The 21775-nt window shown below is 33.4% G+C and overlaps 1 protein-coding gene across 1 annotated transcript in view; it reads left to right on the top strand.

Annotated features, from left to right (window-relative positions):
* Window positions 1–21775, top strand: part of Atf2 (activating transcription factor 2) — a 93715-nt gene that overhangs the window by 52402 nt on the left and 19538 nt on the right. Inside the window, 4 exon segments of the mRNA XM_047544600.1 lie at window positions 4115–4293; window positions 4902–5016; window positions 7074–7163; window positions 18557–18706. Coding sequence (XP_047400556.1) covers window positions 4115–4293; window positions 4902–5016; window positions 7074–7163; window positions 18557–18706 — 534 coding nt within the window.

Genomic DNA, 21775 nt, shown 5'->3' with positions numbered 1-21775 from the left:
CATAAAGAGGCAGTGGTCATTTTTAAATGTTATTCTAAAACCATAACATTGATGGAAGTAGAAATAAGAAATACAGTCATATATCACTTAATGACAGAGACCTGCTCTGAGAAATGCATCAGTAGGCAATTTCATCATTGTGTAGACATTTGTATTTACACAAATCAGGGTAGTATATAGCATACTAACACTCTTGGGCTGCATGGTACAACCTATTGCCTCAAAGCTATAAATCTGTACAGTATGTTACTATACTGAATACTGTAGGCAGTTGTAACCCAATGGTATTTGTGTGTCTAAATGTAGAAAAGATAGAGTTGAAAATACACTATAAAACATAAAAAAGTGGTACACTTATCATGAATGGAGTTTATCGAACTGGAATTTGCTCTGTGTAAGTCAGTGAGTAAGTGCTGAGTGAATGAAGGCTTAGAATGTTACTAAACACTACTGTAGACTTTATAAATACTGTACACTACACTAAATTTATTTTTGGAATTCTTCCTTTAACAGTAATTTAGCATACTATAACTTTTTTACTTTATAAACATTTTTTCAACTTTGTGACCTTTTTATAAAAACATTTAGTTTAAAAAACAAACCCATTGTATAACTCTACAAAAATATTTTATATATCCTTATTCTATAATATGTTTTTCTATTTAAAAATTCTTTTTCTTGTTAACTTTTTTAAAGGTCTAAGGCACCAATATACACATTAGCCTAGGCCTACATAGGATCAGAATCATCAGTATCACTGTCTTCCACTTCCACCTTTTGTCCCCCTGTAAGGGTCTTCAGGGACAGTAACACACATGGAGCTGTGTTACCTATGATAGCAATGCCTCCTTCTGGAGTCTTTTCTGAAGGATTTCCCTGAGGCTCTTAAGGAGATGTCACTCTTTTCAGAAATATGTTCACGGTGTTTTGTTGAATTTTTTTCATTATACCCTGAATATTCCTCTCCATTAATGAAATTAATGAAAACCTTTTTGATGTTGGGATCCTAATTTTTAAACTTCCAAAGGAACTTGTTTAGATTTGCAAACACTTCTGTTAAATACTTCCCTGTGAATTTGGGGTGGGGGTCTTTCTCTTCTGTAGTTTCCTTTCTTTTTGTCTTTTCTTCAGCTATGTGTTTCCTGGGTAATACCATTTTTTTTTCCAGCTCTATTATAATCTTATGCAGGCTATCATTGACCAAAATGTCATTATGCAGCATATAATGTCATAAAAAGTAACTTTTTATCCTAGAATAAATGTCTAGATTTTATGATTGTTTTTTGTTTTATTTAAATTTTCTTTTCTTGATAATAAAAATACATTCTCATTATAAAAACTTTAAGAATAACAAAAAAGAAAACCAGAATCACCACCTCTTAGCCCATAATTGAAATGATAAGAATTACTAATATTTTGAAGCTTTTTTTCTAGGTATATACATACATTTATACATACAAATATGTAATTGTAGAGTCACATAGAAGGGAAGCTTGCGTTTTTTTCTCTTACCCAGTACTGGGGATTGAACCTAGGGGCACTGCCACTGAGCTAAATCCCCAACTTATTATTTTAACTTATTATTTTTAACTTATTATTTTGAGATAGGCCTTGAACTTGAGGTCCCCCTACCTCAACCTCCCAAGTAACTGGGCTTACCAGCATGTGAACCTGCACCTGGCCTTATATTGTGTTTTATATACTCGGCACTAATGAACATCTTCCTTTGTCATCAGAGATTTCCCAAAATCATAATTTTTAATTGTTGTAATTTGTTTTATCATTATCTTGATTATTTAATTATCCTGTTCTTTTAGGATATAAGGTTGCTTCCACATTATCATGTTTATTAGAAATGTTGTTAAATCCTTAAGATGATAAATTGTTTCTCCTAAACATTCCAGTCCCTTCACTATTCTGTTACTGCTTTATTGTCTTTTAAGGGTATTTGCTTTTCCTGAATTCCTCAATCATTAGCTCTTCTTGGGTAGGGCATAGTAATGTCAAGTTGTAAAAAATCAGTTCTGATTTATCAACTGAGATCTCTCTTGATATTTCCATATTCATATCCATCTCCACTTGATATTTCCTTTTTTATATCTAATAGGCATCTTAATATATCTAAATCAGAGCCCTAATTCTTTTGCCTGTTTTCCTCTGCAGTGAAGTTTTTCCACTCATCTAGATGCTCAAGCCAAGAATTTATGGATCATTCTTAATTCCTTTGTCTTTTTCACATTAAAACCAATAGCCAATCTTATTAGACCTATTTCCAAAATATATCCTGAATTTTTTCTTTCTGTGTTCATTATCACCACTTTAAGCCAAGCCATCATTATGTTTTATTATTATTACTATTTGCATTTTTTTTTGTGTAGTGCTGGGACTTGAACCCAGAACCTCTGGCATGTACTCTACCACTGAGCCACTTCCCCAAACCCTCTTATTTTTCTCACAGGAGACAATATCTCAGTGTGTTGCCCAGCTGCCCTCAAACACATGATCCTCCTGCCTCAGCCTCCCAAGTTGCTGGACTACAGGTTCATGCTTCAAACACCATGCCTGGCTAACTTCTTACTGATTGTCCGGCTTCCATTTCCAATCTATTTTCCATAATAGTTTTGAGATTTCTAAAAAAAATACATTAGGGCCATATATAGCTCAGGGGTAGAGCATTTGCTTTAGCAAATGGGTTTTTGCTGGATTCAATGCCCAGCACCTTAAAAAAATATATTTTTTTAAAATCATGCTGCTCCCCTGCTGAAAAATCCTTCAGTGCTTTGTCATTGTATTTATTATCATTGATACTCCTTAGCATAAGTTCTTTGTGATCTGAACTTTTGTATTCATTCATCCTCAACCTCTTGCCTCTATTGTGTTCTTCAAGTACTGTAAACTTTTTCCTGCCTTAAGATATTACTTGTCATATTACTTCCTTCTTCGAGCATGTTTTCTTCCTTATCGTATCTATATAGTTCAGATACCATTTTGCAAAACAGCTTACCTTCCCTTGGTATTCTATCTAATATATCCAATTCTAACTTAATCCTTAGTAAGATCTTCCATTATTTATTATATTGCATTTGTTATTCTGTAACACTTAAAGTTTGTTATAATCTGAAATTTTCTTGTTTGTTTTATTATTTCTTTTCCCACTCCGTCTTTGAGGACATGTTACAAGTTCTCAAACTTATTGAATAAATGAAGCTACAGTGGTACAGTTTTATCCTTCTTCTATGTACTTAATAAAATTTCCACAATAAGTGGCAGTGTATAGACGAATTCAAAGAACGTACTATACCCAATTTTTACACCAGCTAGTTAAGGAGTTGTGAGTAAGACCCTAATCTCTTTGTTTCCTAATCCGTGAAAGTGGGGGAAGGAACACCTTTAAGTTCTGGCTGAGTCATAAATTCTTTTTTCCTTTAATATAGAAAGGTCTTAATCTAGTTAATATGTTCAAGATATTCAATATTGGCCTTTTGATATTTAGAAATTATTGCTATTAGAGGGGTGGCCATCTAAGATTAGCAAACATTTGTATTGCTTTAAAATATTTTTGAGCATTTCTATTACTGAATTTTTATTAATGATGACATAGTCTCCCTATCTGGTTTCCTGTCTATAGAGTATAATGAGGGAGTAGGACTAAGCAGTCCCTTCTGGTTTCTGTGTTCTGTGATTCCTGAGAATAAATTATATTTGCATATTTTAGTGCTATTCTCATGGATTTATAACCAAGTTGTTCAAGCCTAATTTATTTATTGATTGATAGAAACACAAATTATACTGGGAGAAAAAAGCCTGGTTGTTAAAAATTAAATTATTGAGCACTGCATTTGAACCTTTACAGCTGCCTCTAAATTTTGCTTGTTTTGTGGTGCTGCAATTTGAACCTAGGGCTTCATGCATGCTAGACAAGCACTGTACCACTGAACTATATCCCAAGCCCCTATGATGTGCTTTTAATTAATTTTATAAATTAATTTGCTTTTAGGTGTTCCAAGTATTATCTTGTGGATGCTTTTAGAAATATGTTCCATTCTGTCTAATGGGATATACAAATTGATTTGCATTTTAATCACCATCATTTCTTTATCTCATTATTAAATAGGAAATACCATTGGCACAAACAGCACAACCCACGTCAGCTATTGTTCGTCCAGCATCATTACAGGTTCCCAATGTGCTGCTCACAAGTTCTGACTCCAGTGTAATTATTCAGCAGGCAGTACCTTCACCAACCTCAAGTACTGTAATCACCCAGGCACCATCCTCCAACAGGCCAATTGTGTAAGTGATTTGGCTGATCATTGACTGTGTGATTCAAGTTTTATTAAGACATTTAATTATTCAAATTGTGACCTTGGGTCTGTGTGTGTGTGATCTGCATATTTTGATTTTGGGAAAACTTGAGTGTTTTTTTTTTTTTTTTTTTTCCTACTGTTAATGTTATCTAATAGATTAGAAAATAAATATCTAAAAATTAGTTCATACAATGTGAATTTAAGATGATCTCTTATTTTCATGCTATTTCAAAAAAATAAGTAAATAAAATTACCACATCATCAGATGATATTTCGTTCGTTCTTATAAGTAGCTCCCAAGAGCTTTTTGATGAAAATTTTTCGCATTTTACAGATTGGAGATTGTCCCAAGTGAACCCATAATCTTTTCTATTTTTGACACTGTTACATAGATTGTGCGTTTAAGATAACAATTAAAAATAATTTTGTGATTTTTCAGTGATTAGAAAATTTATTTTAAAATAATTTTTAAGATTTTTAATTAATAAGAGTAAGAGTACTGTTGTTTTTTTAAAGGGGTGATTGGCATGGATCTTTTTAAATTTTCCCTTGTTGTTTTTTTTGTTTTGTTTTGTTTTGTTTTGTTTTCCTTAGCCCTGTACCAGGCCCATTTCCTCTTCTGTTACATCTCCCTAATGGACAAACCATGCCTGTTGCTATTCCTGCATCAATTACAAGTTCTAATGTGCATGTTCCAGCTGCAGTCCCAGTAAGTTGGAAAGTTAGACTAATTATTGTAGCAAACTGGTTTTGGTAAAGTAATTAGAAAATATAGTTGAAACTGCTTCATTGGCTTGTGAAACTAAACAAAATACTAGTGGTTGGTAATATTTACTTGTTATTTGTGGTAATAAAATATACTATTGTAGGTAAACATAATTGTATAGAAAATAGTATTTATTCCCACTCAAATCTTGATTTCCTATTTTTTTTTAAGACTAAGAACACCACCCCTTGTTCAGTTCATTTCAAGCTGACTAGATTGGTAGAATTCAGATATTTCTGATTTCTATGTTTTTGAGGGCCTTAAGCATGCTAGGCAAGCATTCTACAAATGAATGTATATCCTCAGCCCTAGATTTATAATTTTAATGATACTAATACTAGAATGCTATCAAATTATTCTATGGCATTTGTATTTATAAAACTTCTTTATAAAAACTTCCTCTGTGAACCTTTATGGTCCAATTAGTTTTACAGAAATTCTTTGATGGCCCAAAGCATGTTAAAATCTAAACATGCTAAAGTAGTAGTTTCCCAGAAGACATGGACAAAATAGTCAGATAACTACTTATGATATTTAATAGTTTAGTGAGTATTTAAAAACACATTGATTGAAATGATGTAAATTAGAAATATTACTTTTTTTCCTACTCTCTCTTTTTTTTTTTTGTACCAGGGATTGAACCCAGAGGCACTTAACCACTGAGTCACATCCCCAGCCCTTCCTTTCTATTTTTTATTTTGGGACAGGGCCTCACTACATTGCTTAGGACCTGGCTAAATTGCTGAGGCTGACTTTGAACTGGCAGTCCTCCTGCCTCACCCTCCCAAGCCACTGGGATTACAGGCCATCACACGCTGCCCTACTCTCACATTTAATAAACAGTTTAATTCATACTTTCCAAATGTGTCAACATTTCACATTTTCATCCTGAGAACCACTATTTCAAACATTTAACAAAGTTTTCCAAGCATATCATTTTCATTTTCACCTAAATTATTTATGATATAACAGTTTTTGAATCTATAGTTTCCTGGAACTCTTGCCCAAAGCCCTAGATATTCATTTATGTAATAAAAAGTTTGTTAGTTTTCCTTTTACCTTGTAGGTACATGTTCTGATCAATATAATGTTATCACTTACTATATGTCTTTTAGAATTATCTTTAAAAGACTACTTATGGTAATAGAAACTTTGGGTACAGTTACACCCTCAGGAATATTACTGAGATTAATATTATGTGTATACTTTCCTTAAATGCTTAATACTTTAATTCTTCCAACTCATCTTAATTATCCAAAATTAGCATTGATTTTATAACTTCTTCAAACAAAACTTTTGTTCAAAATGCATTATTGGAAAGACTTTGTAAATACTCTTAAATATAAGTTCTTCCACTTTGCTGAGAATATGTTTGAGATGGAAAGCATTCTTGCCTTATGTTTGAGATTATATGGTTATCCTGTTAAGTGTATCTGTGATGGCAGCAACTTGAAAATAAAAGAGGTGTACTTTATAATACCAGACAAAAACCAATGTGGTAAATCTGTTCCAGATTATTTGAGTTGTTAGAGGGTATAAGCTTCTTTGTCATTATGCAGTATATTGATGTGCAGAAAATTTACATATACAAATGCATATTTTAGAAAAGGAGAGTTCATTGTTCAAATTATTTCTTATGCCTATTGTCACAAGTTTTGACATTCTTTACTTTCAAATGCAAAATGAAAGTGACAGATCCATGAGAAATTTTGCATTAATCACTTCCAATATTATAAGTCTCTGTAAGAAGAAAACATTAAAGAAGTCGTGAAAATTGAAGATTAGAGAAGCTCATGTCTTAAGAGAAATTGACAGCTTTTGAGGGATAAATCTAGATGTAAAGCAGGATTTGGAATTAGAGATATAATCAAGTAGAGATAAATTTTATAATTTTCTGATTTTAAAATTTCAAATTATAAAAACCATCATACAAATAAAAGTATAACTCTAATTTTGAAAGTATTCTGTAGAAAGTATTTTTCAATATCTTTTTTGCATAGCTTGTTCGACCAGTCACCATGGTGCCTAGTGTTCCAGGAATTCCAGGTCCTTCCTCCCCTCAACCAGTACAACAGTCGGAAGCAAAAATGGTGAGTAAATTTTGTTTGTATTGTACATTTTTTCAACCGGCTTTGAATTGTTTTTTTTCTATTAAAACCTTCTTCAAATGTACAATTTAGGTCCCATTTTTAAAAAGTCACAGACTATATTACACTGTAGAAGAACCAGAAATTTTGGCAAAGGAAAGCTTCTATTAGCATAGTAATTGATTAGTGATACTTTAAAATAAATGAATGAATTGGGAATAAAGTTATGGTTCTTTTCATTTGTAATTTGTCTGGTTTTGACTCTTTTAACCAAACTCTCCTCCTGGTGGAGGCTAGGAGTATTACAACTGAGACTGGATGTAATCATCTGAAGGCAATGCTGAATGAGTGATTTTAGACTGTATAAAAAAGAATGCTGCGATATACAAGTTAAGAAACATTGTACATGATAAATAAAAGTTTATCTTTTTCTATTGTGCTTCAGACATAAGAGATTAGTATTGTTTTACTGGGGAATATGATTAATCAAATTATGTAATGTGCGTGTACAAATAAGGCATAATGAATCCCTCTATTATGTCTAATTAAAAAACACCAAGAAAAAAAGAGAAAGTAGTATTGCTTAAAGGGATGAGGTATATATTTTAATTTTAATTCTAACTCTCCTATTCACTACCTAAATCAAGCACTTAACCTTCCGAGGTTCACTTTCATTATCTTTAAAAAAGAATTAAGTCTTGATTTCTGGAGTTACTCAGCCCAAATTCCCATAAACTTTTTAATTTTCTGGTAGAAGACATGAAATTTCTCTTTATTCTAAAATCAGTGTAATTCTCCCTTCTACGGCCTGATACAATGCAGAACTAATTCTTAGGGTCAATTAATTAGTGTATTCTTAGGAAATCAATAGATAAGTAGTTATTAGATACTTTTATTTGCATCATTTATAGGTACTACATTAATGATATAAATTTGTAGACATAAAAATCATTACATGTTGCAAGGCTTACAGTTTTTTACAGCTCTTCTCCATTAGTGCAGATAATCACTAATAATCATTAATGCAAATAATCTGAAATTTGCACATGATAACCTTTGTTTTAAAGTTAACACATCATTTGAATGAACAACAATTAGCTGAAGAAATTAACTGGGTACTGTTTGTGATGAAAACAAAAAGCTAGTGTGTAAAATTCTTCACATCTTAGTGTGTTGGGTCAGAGCCTTTGAAATATTAAAATAAACTTGATACAGAAGAAATTCATTGGGGATATTTTTTATACTTGCTATTTAAATATACTGTATTAATGAAAAATTCAATTTAATTTTCCATGCAGTGAGAACTCTTAAATGGAATTCAAAGAGATCCTGTTGTTGTACACTGCACCAAAAATAGTCTTACACATTCGGTGAACTTTTTTTTTCCTACAGATTTATTCAAAAGGAAAACATCCAATTTAAAGAAATTCTTTTGGCTACAAGTGTAGGCCATATTTCTAGCAGCCATTAAACACTAACCTGAATAACTCTTTTCTCTTAGGTTACTGTGAAACTAAATTTAAAAAAATGAAAGTGTTTTGAACATTCATATGTTAAAAAATACCAAGGCTTTAACTTTCATCGATGAAAAATGATCGTTATGAGAAACAATCATTGCTTGAAAACCCAAAAATAGAGTTGGGGTTGTGGCTTGGTGGTAGAGTGCTTGCCTAGCATATGTGAGTCACTAAGTTCAATCCTCAGCACCACATAAAAATAAATAAAATAAAGGTACTATGCCTATCTACAACTAAAAATATTAAAAAAAAAAAAAATTTGACCAGAGGCACTGGTACACACTTATAATCCCAGTGACTTGGGAAGCTGAGGCAGGAGAATCGAGAGTCCAAAGCCAGTCCAAGCAACTTAGCGAGGCACTAAGCAACTCAGTGAGACAGAGTCTCTAAATAAAAAAACACAAAAATGAACTGGGGATGTGTCTCAGTGATTAAGTACCCCTGAGTTCAATCCCCAGTACCAGAAAAAAAAAAAAAGCATGGGAAGTCACAGATCGTTCCACTTAAATTTCTTACTAGAATTTTGCTAATGTTAAATAGCCATGTTTTCATGATTACCTATTTTAATTGAGATAATAAATAAGATTGTCCTCCTTTTTATTAAATAAAAATATGGAAATTATTCTACTTTCTTTTTAAACTTTTCATTATGGAAGTTTTCAAAAATACAGAAAGGAAATAGGATAGTATAACAAACTTCCATATATTCATCACCCAGCTTATATTACTAGCAATATGATACTACCATTCTTCTCTCTCTACCTCAGTCCACTCCCTGTCTCCATTCCATTATTTTTATTTGTCTTAATTCAAAATTTACATACACCAATTGAGCCAATTACGCCTGTATGGTTTTGATAATTAAAGGCATTCATGGAACCCACACCCCATTACGATGTAGAGCATTGACGTCTACCTAGAAAGTTTATTTCCCTTCCCTATCAGTTCTCCTCCCCAGCTATTCTGCTGTTTTTCACCGTAGTTCTAAAATTTCATATAAATGAAATCAGTATGTACTGTCTTATCTCCAGCTCAGTGAATGTCTCTGAGATCTGTTCATGTTGTTGAGTGTATCAGTTTTTTCTTTTTATTGCAGAGTAGTATTCCATTGTGTGAATAAACCACAATTTCTTTGCCCATTCTGTATCTGATGGACACTTGGTTTCCAGTGGTTAGCTGTTGTGAGTAAAGCTCTATGCACATTCCTTTTTGTTTTTATTTTAGTTCAGTTTTGTTTTGTTTTGTTTTGTTTTGTTTTGTTTTGTTCGGATCAAACCCAGGGCCTCAGCATGCTAGGCAAGCCCTCTACTATTGATCTACACTTCATACTTCCACTACTATGCACATTTCTCCTATAATCTTTGCGAACACAATTTTTATTTTCTTGGAAAATTCCTGAGAAATAGAATTGCCGAGTCAGAGGGATGTTTACCTTATAAGGAATTGTTTCTTTTTCCAAGAGTTTTCATTGCCTTCAGCAGTATATGGGAATTCCCTTTGTCTGCACACTCTTCCCAACCTTTGATTTCTCTTTTTAATTATAGACATTCTAGGAGTGTAGCAATTTCTTGTGGTTTGCATTTCCTTTTTGGCCAAACTTTGCAAAGTTTTTTGCCCATTTTTTCAGTCGTGTGGTTTACTATTACATTGTAGGAATTCTTTGCATATATATCAGATACATGATTTTTGTTAGCTCTGTGTGCATAACATATACATATGTTTATATACACACATGTATTTGTGTGTGTGTATGTATGAAATGAATATTTTCTCTAACAAATACTGCACACTAATAGATTATGCCACTGGAGTTCCTGACTTTCTCTTAGTCTGTAGCTTGCCTTTATTTTCTGAAGAGGGTGTATTTGTACTCTTATTGACAGAACTTTTATCTTTAATATTTTCTTTCTCCTGTTAACTAAGTTAACATTAATATCTTTTTTAGTTTCTTAAATTAGAAACAGATTAATTTAAAATTTTTGTGTCTGAATATAGGCATTTAAAGTTATAAATTTCCCTTTATTCAAAAATTTTCACATTCTGTATTTTCATTCATTTTCTAATTTCCCATTGATTTCTTTGGCTGGTGGATTATTTAGAAGTATACAATTTCTATATATTTGAGCGCTTTTCAGAGTTTTTAATTACATTGTGACTTGGAAACTTACCATCTCTGGTATATTTGATTGTTACATATTTCCCTTTTCTATTAGGTCATTTATTTGTGAAAAAAGATAGATATTGCTGTGCTGTTCAGAGTAACATGAACTGATAAAAGAGCTATTGCTTGTAATACTAAGGGACTTCTGATGAGTTGAATATTTTTGTTGTTCAAAACTTGTTTTATTTTACACTTCAATATGGTTTCACATTTATATATGTGTGTGTGTGTGTGTGTTGTTTGTTTGTTTGTTTGTTTGTTTGTTTTAAGAAAGTGTGAAGTATTGGAGATTGAACCCAGGGCCTCATGCACATGCTCTAACACTGAGATATATCCTCAGCCCTGTTTTTATATTTTTAACTAATATTACTAGTCTTTTTTCCCCTGTCTTAATATGAATCATAAAGCAAATATTTAGTATCTGTTAAATTCAGGGATTTTCATTACTTGCATTATCAATATAAACTATAATTTTATGATATATGTACAAAACAAATCTAGTCTTGGGGAATAACCCAAAAATAGTTGGGGTTTTATAGTTTTTTTAGCTCATGTTCATGTATTTAACAACTATTTCTGTTGATTCCTATTTATTTAACAAACTTATCTCAGATACTATGAAATCCAACAGCCACAATCTTAAATCTTGAGATTTTTCTTGCATATGTTTCCAGTGATTGTCAGGAGAATAAAAAAAAATCATTTTCTAAAATGCCATCCTGTGTAGCAATTAGAATTATATCATAGTGAAGTTATTTGTTTCTTTGTTTTGTTTTTTGGATGTAGTTGATAGTGACTTTTGTGTCCCAAACTGATTATTTGGGGACTACTTTTTAAAACCATGTTTACATTTTTCAAAGTTAGCAAGTTTTAAGTTTGAAATCTTAGTTTCTTAAGTTTTCAAAGCAATTTACAAATACAAGTATGCAATTATTGCCTCTAAAGGGCTTTAGATATAATGCATCTGATATATGTTAAGCTTCTTTTATAAATTTATCTTTTCTCTGTTATTACCTCAGTTATGTAACAAACTTAACTAGGTGTTTTAATAACTCTTAAACTTGTAGATTTGATGAGGCTGGGTTTTCTTAGATATACCTTTATCATTTAGAAGCTTAGTTAGGATTATCTTACTACTTAAAACTAAAATTGCAGGTCTAAATTAATCTCCAGATTAAGCATTTTTAATTAAAATACAAAGGGTAATATGTTACTCAGTGTAGCCAATTATTTTAGACACTTTTAGAACATAAAGTACCAAAAAGGTGCAAATTGATTTCTAAATTTGAAGTTAAATTGTCAGTGTCACAAATTTATTAGTAAGCTTCAAGGGATAGAAAGACTTACCAAATAAACAATTCTGTCACCCCTGATAAATGTTGAAATTGGGTTTGTATCAGTGCACTGAGGTTTCTTAATGACCAAATAAGTGATCACAGCCCTTGATTTTTTTCCTGCAACAAAGGTAGAACTCCCGCATTCACGATCTCCAAATAGGTGGTTCCCAGCTCACATCCCCTGAGTGGTGTAATATGTTAATTCTGACTGCAGCCACCAGTAAAACCTATTTCTTTTACTTTTTCAGTTGACTTTTGCTTTGTTGTAGTGGTGATGGTGGTTTTCAACTCTTTGAAAATAGGTAAACATCTTTTTTAAATTCTCTTTTATGGTAATAAAAATCAAATCCATGTGCATTCTACCACTGAGCTACATCCCCAACCCTTAATTTTTTATTTTAAGATAGGATCTCACTAAGTTACTGAGACTGGCATTGAACTGGCAATCCTACTACCTCATTGGGTAGCTGGTATTATAAGTGTGCACTACCACACCTGGCTAAAAATAATTCTTTTCGGGTTCTACATCTCTCTCAAGAACTTATTTGATTCTGTGGTCACAATATGTTAATGGCATGCTATATAGTTTAGTGTAGTAGTGATTCTGCTCATATGACTTATGGTTAAGAAAACAATTTACAAGAAATGGCAAAGTTGGAACAGTTAAGAATAAAAATGTAGCACACCACAATTGAAGAGAAACTCAACTTTGTATCCTACGATAGCCAACGATGCTTTTGTAATAACCTGATTTTCAGATGCCCAGTGCTTAAGGAAAATTTATCATGTTTGTGTCTGCTACAAAGACTGAAATAAGGTTCTTCTTTTCTGTTAAAGTCTTCAAAGTAAACTTTAAAAGAAAAAATTTTAACAGAAAACTAATAATGTGGTAAAGAAATGGGCTAAGGGGTCCACAAATACAAGATTATCTAGTACTTTTTAACACTATAGAAAAAGTCCCAGGATCTGCTATTTTTTACAGAATTTTACCAGATCTCATCAAATTTAGATTTAGGAGGTTTTTGGTTTTGGTTTTGTCATTAAACATATAATTACTCTTATAATGAAGAAACATTCTTATGTAATATTTGTAGTAAAATACTGACTCTTATAAATAAGATGTTGATCATCTAGGAGTTTTGTTTAGGAAGATTTAGTGAAGTATTTAAGTGGTAGCCTTCAGAATCATTCCTTTAAGACTTGTGACAAACTGAGAAATATCTTCTCACACAGTGGGTAGCCAGTAGGGATTCTGCAGGGGGTTTCTACCAAGAGCTGACATAGGGCATCTTGGCAAATGTTCAGAAACCTACATTAACTTGGATGGGCCCTGCATGGAACCTCATGTTCAGCAGAATTCTTTTGACCTGCCTCTGCATGCCAAGCTAATCAGCAAACACCTAATGAGCCCACACCAAAGAAACAGACCCTCTCCAAACCTACTTCATTTTCATATGTTCTCTAGGGGTGGAGAGACAAGACTTCATGAGGACTGATGATGCTGCAAAGACCACAATAATGATAATTAACTTGCTGAATTTAGAAGATTATACTGTTAATTAGTTGAAAAATAAAGATAAGTAATAGAGCAGCAGATGGTAGGATAACACCCAGGAGAAGGAGGGTTATTACTCTGATGAGCTTTTGTGGCACATATGAAATATGGATCTGACTTTTTCATAAATTGTTTCTAGAGAACATTATCTTTTTTCTTTGAGCTATGATAGAATAGTTTGTTCCTATCTGGTTCTGACAGATGTGATACAATTGATTTTCAAGAGTGCAACATAAGCAAAGAACATAGAACTTGAATAACAAATTATCTTTATCAGATCACATGTAAAAATGAATGTATCAGATTGTTCATCGCAATGAATGGAGGTATAAATATGCAGACACTTTTCACCCTTTAATTCATTGGTACAGTCTATATCAAAGAAAAAAGCTCTTAATATACATGTTGAACTTGACATTGCTAAAAATTAATCATCAAAACACTAGTCTACTTCTTGGAAACATAATAAAAAATATTTTAGTTTTCTTTCAAGTAGTGTTTACTTTTCCCTTAAAATTATGCCTGGGATTTATTGTACATATTGGAGATTATAGATCACTTAAATCTTACTTAATTTCTTTGAATGCTCATTCTTTATTTTCTGAATACTCAATTTTTATTTGCTTATTAGATTTCTCTGTTGAGAGAAACTTTGATCTTAGTAATGAACTGACCAATATCTGATTACTGATATACTTAGGATCCTTTTTTATTTTCATTTATAAAATATTTTAATTCACTGCCAACATTTTAAAAGTGGGACACTTCACACTCTTTGCTGAAACATTCCAATGCCTTGACCCAACATTGCAGTGTGACCATTTGGGGCCTGTGCTCTTCCATGGACCATAGGGCATCTGTGTTTGAGAGCAGGAGCAGTAGTCACTGTACTAGATGGAGAGTGTTATCTCCAACCCCCATAAGCCAAGTTTTCTGGAGATGATAATTGTTTTTCTGCCATCCCAACTGGGGATACAAGGGTCTGGAAGAATGAATGTCATTCCACCTTTATTGGAAGACACTACACTGTGTCTTTTTTAAATAACCGTGCCCTGCCCTGCCCCACCCCAGGGCCACCGAGCTCAGACAGTTATCTCCAGCTGCTGGGCATCCTCGATGGCCTGTTTCACCAGTTTCATGGAAGGTATAGTGATGTCTTGTGGCTTCTGCTGCTGGTTGGCAAAACTGTGTTGTTGAGCCCAGGACCTGCCCTGGCTTCTTAGCATAGTCCATCATCTTTTTGGGTGTGTTAAAGAAGAGGATCTGGGTGACCTCAGTCATAAGGATTTTCTCATAGCCTTCTCAAAACAACCTGCAGTCTTGCCCCTGAGAATGTTGATGAAGAAAAGGTAACTCTCAGCAAGGATGTTGCCTTTGGCCAGGAACACCTTGTTGCAGCTGCCGTCCGTCAGGTACTGCTCATGGGATACAGGGTGCTTGATGTAGACACTGGTCTGGATATCCTTGGCAGATAGGCACTAGAATATTTAATGTTAGGGCAAAGCTCTATTTTGGCAAAACTTCTGTTAAAAATGTGTTAAGTGAATCTGCAGTGGGGCACTTTTAACAGTATTGCAGGGTTTACTTCTGCTACTAAATTACTTTATGATTTTGAGCAGTAACTTCAGTCTTTAAGAAGTTTCTTTATATGGAAGATGATGGTTGTATCCTGATTTCCATTATCTCTGCTAGCTCCAAAATTCTATTAGAAAATAAATATCCATTATTTATATTTGTTTTCATTAATTCTTTTAAAAAGCAATATATTTGGCCTTCTTTTAAAGTACTCCTAACAGATATGTAAGGGTAAATTATAGGTATCCTTATATGAATTATAAAATTTATGAATATTTAGTGCCTGCTTTCTTCACCTCATTCCAGTTTTTAGCACATGTATATATATGTGCGCACACATATGCATGCATATATACTTGTCACAGTAAAAAAAATTAATCAGCAGTTGAAAGCAATGCTAATTAACCCTTAAAATCTCTTTCTTATGTTTTATACCCACTGGCATACTTTCCAAGTCAGACCCATTGTAATCAATGTAACAGCATGGAGCAAACATTAGTGCTTCCTCACTGGATGAGTGCTGTATACCCTAGGGCAGTCAAGGGAGGATAATGAATGAATACTGATGCTGCTTTTAAGTGCTCTATAAGGTTGTAACTTGCCCTACTAAAGATTATTCAAGAGAGTGATGTTTATGTACTTCAGACTCCCCTATGTGCAGTTACTGTATTTCATTAATTCTAAGAGTTAAGCTCTTCACTATAAAACTTTAAATGCTCTTCAATTCTATAATGTTTTCTACCTAAGGACTTAAAAATGTTTTGCCAACACATAATTTACCAAGGCTTGCAGCTCTATTTCTAATGTATTTTTGCACATTATATCCAGAAACAAAAGCTCCAATTTAACACTATAAATTGGGCACTATTTGTTATATTTTGATCTGTTTATAAAATGTATAAATATGCAGACCAACCATCTCCTCAGACTCTCCTCCTTTGTTCTGTTTATGTGGCCTGTACTCTTTTCTAACTTTTATCTTTCCTTCACTTCTTGTCAGTCATTTTTCTAAATATTCCTGAGATTCCAGCCAGTTACTGGTTAGGTCACTTATTTGATTTCATTTTTCATGTTTCTACTTCAACATTATTCTCAGTCAATAGTATCCCAATTTCCTGTGTCCTAACTACAAATAGAATTGTTTCTGATTGCTTAAAAAAGAAGGAAGGCATTATTACCCTATCTACATACATGATTACACAACTGGTGTAACTACATCATGTACAACCAGAAGAATGAGAAGTTATACTTCATTTACATATGATGTGTCAAAATGCATTCTACTGTCATGTATAACTAATTCGAACAAAAAAATTTAAAAAAGTAGTGGGGGAAGCAAGGAATTAGGAATCTTGTTTGTATTATGAAAGATGCAGTATATTATATGGGGTTTTTGTTTTGGTACTAGAGATTAAACCCAGGGTTTGATGCATGCTAGACAAATGCTCTGTCTCAGAACTACGTTCCCAGCCTTTTTGAAATTTTTATTTTGAGACAGGGTCTTGCTGAATTACCCAGAATGGCCTCAAACCTAGAATCCTTCTACCTTAGCCTCCTGCATTGCTGGGATGTGATTACATTACAGGGGTGTGTCACCACACCTGGCTCATAACTATTCTTGAAGAAATAAAGAAGCTAACATTGGAGAAGTCCTTCTGTGAATCAAATAGTTGTGCATTTTATATTTAATTTTTGCTCAATTCCTCTGAGGGAGTTTTTAAAAAAAAATTTTAGATATTGATAGATCTTTGTTTTATTCATTTATTTATATGTAGTGCTGAGAATAGAACCCAGTGCCTCACACGTTAGGCAGGTGCTCTACCACCAAGCCACAACCCCAGCACCCAAGAGAGTTATTATTCCCAGTTTTACAGAGAGGAAACTAAGACTTAAAGATTAATTTGTTCAACGCTGGATGCAGGGGCATATGCCTATAATCCCAGGAGACTGAGGTAGGAGGATCATGAGTTCAAAATCAGCCTCAGCAAAAGCAAGGCACTAAGCAACTGAGACCCTGTCTCTAAATAAAATACAAAATAGGACTGGTGTGGCTCAGTGGTTCAGTGCCCCTGAGTTCAATCCCCAGTACCCCCCCCCCTCAAAAAAAATTAACACCCCAGATAATTATTTACTTGTAGGTGGTTTTGGGAACACTGGATAGATTATGACATAGTTCTCACACCAGGTTTGTGTGTTTTTGTTTGCTTGTTTTTGGTAACTCCCTACCTTCTGTTCAGATGTGCACCGGAGTATGAATCTTAAGAAAATGTATATGTCTTTGACTCATATATATTTGTAATAAATTTATTTGGGGCTCAAGAACTATGTCTCAGTTTTTAAAAGCAATATTAGCAATAGTAGTAGTCCCAGGTTTCTCAGGTTCTTGATGTCCCTTTTATTGCTGAGATGCTATGATTATCTTGTGTTAATTGTTGCATACTTACAAATCATAAAACTACCTTAAAGAGCACGTGTACTGATTTTCACTGAAAAATCAAGATAATCTCTGCTCTTGAATAGCTTACTATCTAATTGGGGGATGACATGACATACTTTTGCTGATAGATAAATTTCATTCAAATTGTATCTTCATGAAGAGGTGCAGCCATAAAATGTAGGCTTTATTCTAATACCAGACCCTTTATGTTCTGGAAGTCAGTTAGGTCCAATTTATTTTGCTGGCAGAAAATATAATGTAGTGGAAGAAATAAACCTGCCTGCTAGGGACAGAAAATGATCTACAGAAAGTAAAGCCAGCTGTGAGTTCTAGAAGGATGTTTGGTCTGGCATGCAGCCTGGTGGTCTAAAAAATGCAGTATCTCTTCATTGTCCTAGTACTAAACCTGTAAACAGATTTTAAAGGAGACCAAATCTGGTTAAGAAGAGAATTAGGTCTTAGAATCTAGGCAGAGTCAGGAAGTGGGGAGGAGGTACAAGAATGAGGGAGAAGAGAATGAATAAAAGTATATATCATAATTAACATGATGCATATTTTAATTGATCACAGCTAGTTATTTTCAGCTAACTTTTTTTTAACTCTTCAGAATGAGACAAAGAGAAGTTTTCCAAATGTACTATTGTTTGTCATATTGATATTTCTAATAATCAGTGAAATATAATGAAAACTAATTTCAAAGCCAAATGTGTTCCTTAATAAATATTGTATTTTCAGTTAACTAATGGGAATGTTAAGAATTAGATTTGTGGATAAGGCAGGAAACTTCGTTTTTAAAATGGTATTTACATTTCAGAGATTAAAAGCTGCTTTGACCCAACAACATCCTCCAGTTACTAATGGTGACACTGGCAAAGGTCATGGTAGTGGATTGGTTAGGACTCAGTCAGAAGAATCTCGCCCACAGTCATTACAACAGCCAGCCACGTCCACTACGGAAACTCCGGTATGTGTTGTTTTTATCATTCACCATTTTGGTTACCTGTAAAAAGACAAATATAGTGTAACTTATTTGACTTTTTAAATAGATTTTGAAAAAACAAAAAAGTGGTTTTTTGTCATGTCGTTATTTCAGAACTATATCAAGTCTTAAAGGTAGGTCAGTATGTAAGTATTTTTACAAAATTAAATAAATAAAAATAATAGATAAGTTGTTACTATTCAGGACACACTGTAAATAATTCTGTGGGCGTTTATATTTATTGACCTAACATGACACAATAGGATTTTTGTTTTTGTTTTTTGGCACAAGGGACTGAATCCAGAGGCATTCTACTGCTGAACTGTATGCCCAACCCTTTTCATTTTTTATTTTAAGTTGCCCAGGGTGGCCTTGAACTTGCAATCCTCCTCCCTCAGCCTTCCAAATAGCTGAGATTACAGATGTACACCATTGTACCCAGTTTTTAAAAGAAATAATGTTCAAAAAAACATTTTTTTTTCTTTCTGATTCTATAACAATTATAACAATGAAACTGAATTGAACTTTCGGGAAACTTATTTCATCCCCTCTTTCTTTTTTTTTTCTTTCTTTCTTTTTTTTTTTTTTTGGGTGCTGGGGATCGAACCCAGGGCCTTGTGCTTGCAAGGCAAGCACTCTACCGACTGAGCTATCTCCCCAGCCCCTCCCCTCTTTCTTGATTGAGGAATTTTAGAGTTGTGTCTTCCCTCTGGAAAATTTGTCTTATAACTAAAAACACATTGGAACCTTATGTTGAGGAGAATGGCGAGATTCCTTTAATTATTGTCACAAAACTATGAACTTGTCTTAAAAACAATAGTTATCAATATATTTTCATTGCTGTGATATATACAAATAGGTTTGATATTAAACTGCTCTTGAGTATTATTATTACATAGTCTATGTTCTGTAAACATTATACATTAACAACTTATTTGATGTTGAGGAATGTGTATTCTTTGGAAACGTTTCAGGTAGCAGAACTAAGATCTCTAAAGAATATTTCTAGCTGGACACAGTGGTACATACCTGTAATCCCAGTACTTGGGAGGCTGAGTCAGGAAGATTGCAAGGTCAAGGCCAGCCTCAGCAACTTAGTGAAATCCTGTCTCAAAATAAAAAATAACAAGGGCTGTGGATGTAACCCAGTGATAAAGCACCCCTGCATTCAATCCCCACAACAACAACAGAAGAATCTTTCTGGATCTCTTGTTCAAAATTGTCTTTGATTTTCCTTTTTCCTATATGTCATTGTTCATAATTATACTGCCTAGCATATTATAGTATTGCTGTGGTCTCTAACCACTGAAGTGTGTAGGGCTGTTAACTAATGTTCCAGATATGGAAGCAGACATTTTTTTCCTTTAGCAATTCTTATTTCTGCGTGTAGTATTTGATCATTACTTCTTTTTATTTATTCATGTAAGTATTCTTACTTTACTTTTAGATAATGAGAGGTCTTTTAGAGAAATGTATAGATTCATACACACATGTATAAATCACATGACAAATCAAATTGTTCTTGAACTACAATTTGTAAAACATCACCAAAAGAATAAATATGCCATATGGCAGCAGTTTATACGAAGGACCCCTTTTCACTTATCTCTAGTATAACTGACTATCATGATTGATATTTCTCTGTGTCTACAATAAGCATCCCCCCACACACTTTTGGCAGTATGGAGACTCCAACCCAGGGCCTCACACATGCTAGGCAAGCACTCTCCCACTAAGCTACATCCAATGTTAGCATTGACATTAAAATTCCAATCAAAGAAACAGGTTAGCAAGTTTTAGATTGTCATCTAAACTTAGGTATTTGCTTAGCTATATTTTATCTTTACAAAACTTAAGATAAATGGAATGTAGTTGTAGTTATCATATACTAAACAAGTTTACTTAGGGCTGAGAGAGAAACGTAAGGGAATGATTATATATGTTGTAATATAATCCAGGGGTTAGCAAACTGGTTCATGGGCCAGTTGCAGTCCATGACTGCTTTTGTATGGCCTACAAGCTAAGTATGATTTTCACAATCTTAAAAGGGTATTTTTTTTTTTTTTTTTTTTTTTTTTAAGAAAAAAAAAATGGAGGGCTGTGGAGATAGCTCAGGCGGTAGAGTTCTTTCCTTGCAAGCATAGGGCCCTGGATTCGATCCCCAGCACTGCACAAAAGAAAAAAAATGAGGCTGGGGTTGTAGCTCAGTGGTAAAGTGCTTGCCTAGCATGTGTGAGGCACTGGGTTCTATTCTCAGTACCATATATAAATAAATAAAAAGTAAAGGTCCGTCAACAAGTTAAAAAAAATTTTTTTAAGAAAATGAATAAGCCTGGTGCAGTGGCGCATGCCTGTAATCCCAGCGGCTTGGGAGGCTGAGGCAGGAGGATCACAAGTTCAAAGCCAGCCTCAGCAACTTAGTGAGGCCCTAAGCAACTCAGCGAGACCCTGTCTCTAAATAAGATATAAAAAGGGTTAAATGGTTAAGTGCCTCTGGGTTCAATCCCCGGTACTGGGGAACAAAAAAGAGAAAAAGAAAGAAAACAATATGTTTTATTTGTATTAAGTCTTTATTTTTGTGTACTATTTTTTCCTTGATTTATAACTTTAGATTTTATTGTACTGAAGAGAATTCCAGTGAATGAAGGACTTTATCTATTTGTTCACTGCCATATCACTAGACTCCAGAATAGTTCCTGTAATTCATTTTCTGAATGAAATAGAATGAACAAATCAGTGGAATTGGGAAGAGATGGAGTAGTATATGCTTAAGCAGCCTCAAATCTTTGTTAGACATAAAAGTATATGAATGGAATTGAAATAATTTCTGCTGTTCTACAAGTACTTGTGATTAATCTTTGCTGTGATGAGTTAAATCAATTAAAAACAAATCAAAAAAGTGTTCTTTCTATTCAGACAATTGAACAAAAGGAAAAAACCTGTTGTTCTCAATAAAAAAGATGATAGAGGATGAAGAAAAATATTTCAAGGCTGCAGTTCTTTAAACCAACCATAGAAATATGTTTCTAAAAGATTACTTTGCAATATGTAGGT

Source organism: Sciurus carolinensis, chromosome 3 (assembly GCF_902686445.1).
Source record: "Sciurus carolinensis chromosome 3, mSciCar1.2, whole genome shotgun sequence".
Lineage (NCBI taxonomy): Eukaryota > Metazoa > Chordata > Mammalia > Rodentia > Sciuridae > Sciurus > Sciurus carolinensis.
Note: the sequence above shows the minus strand (reverse complement) of the source record. Positions and strands in the feature narration are given on the sequence as shown.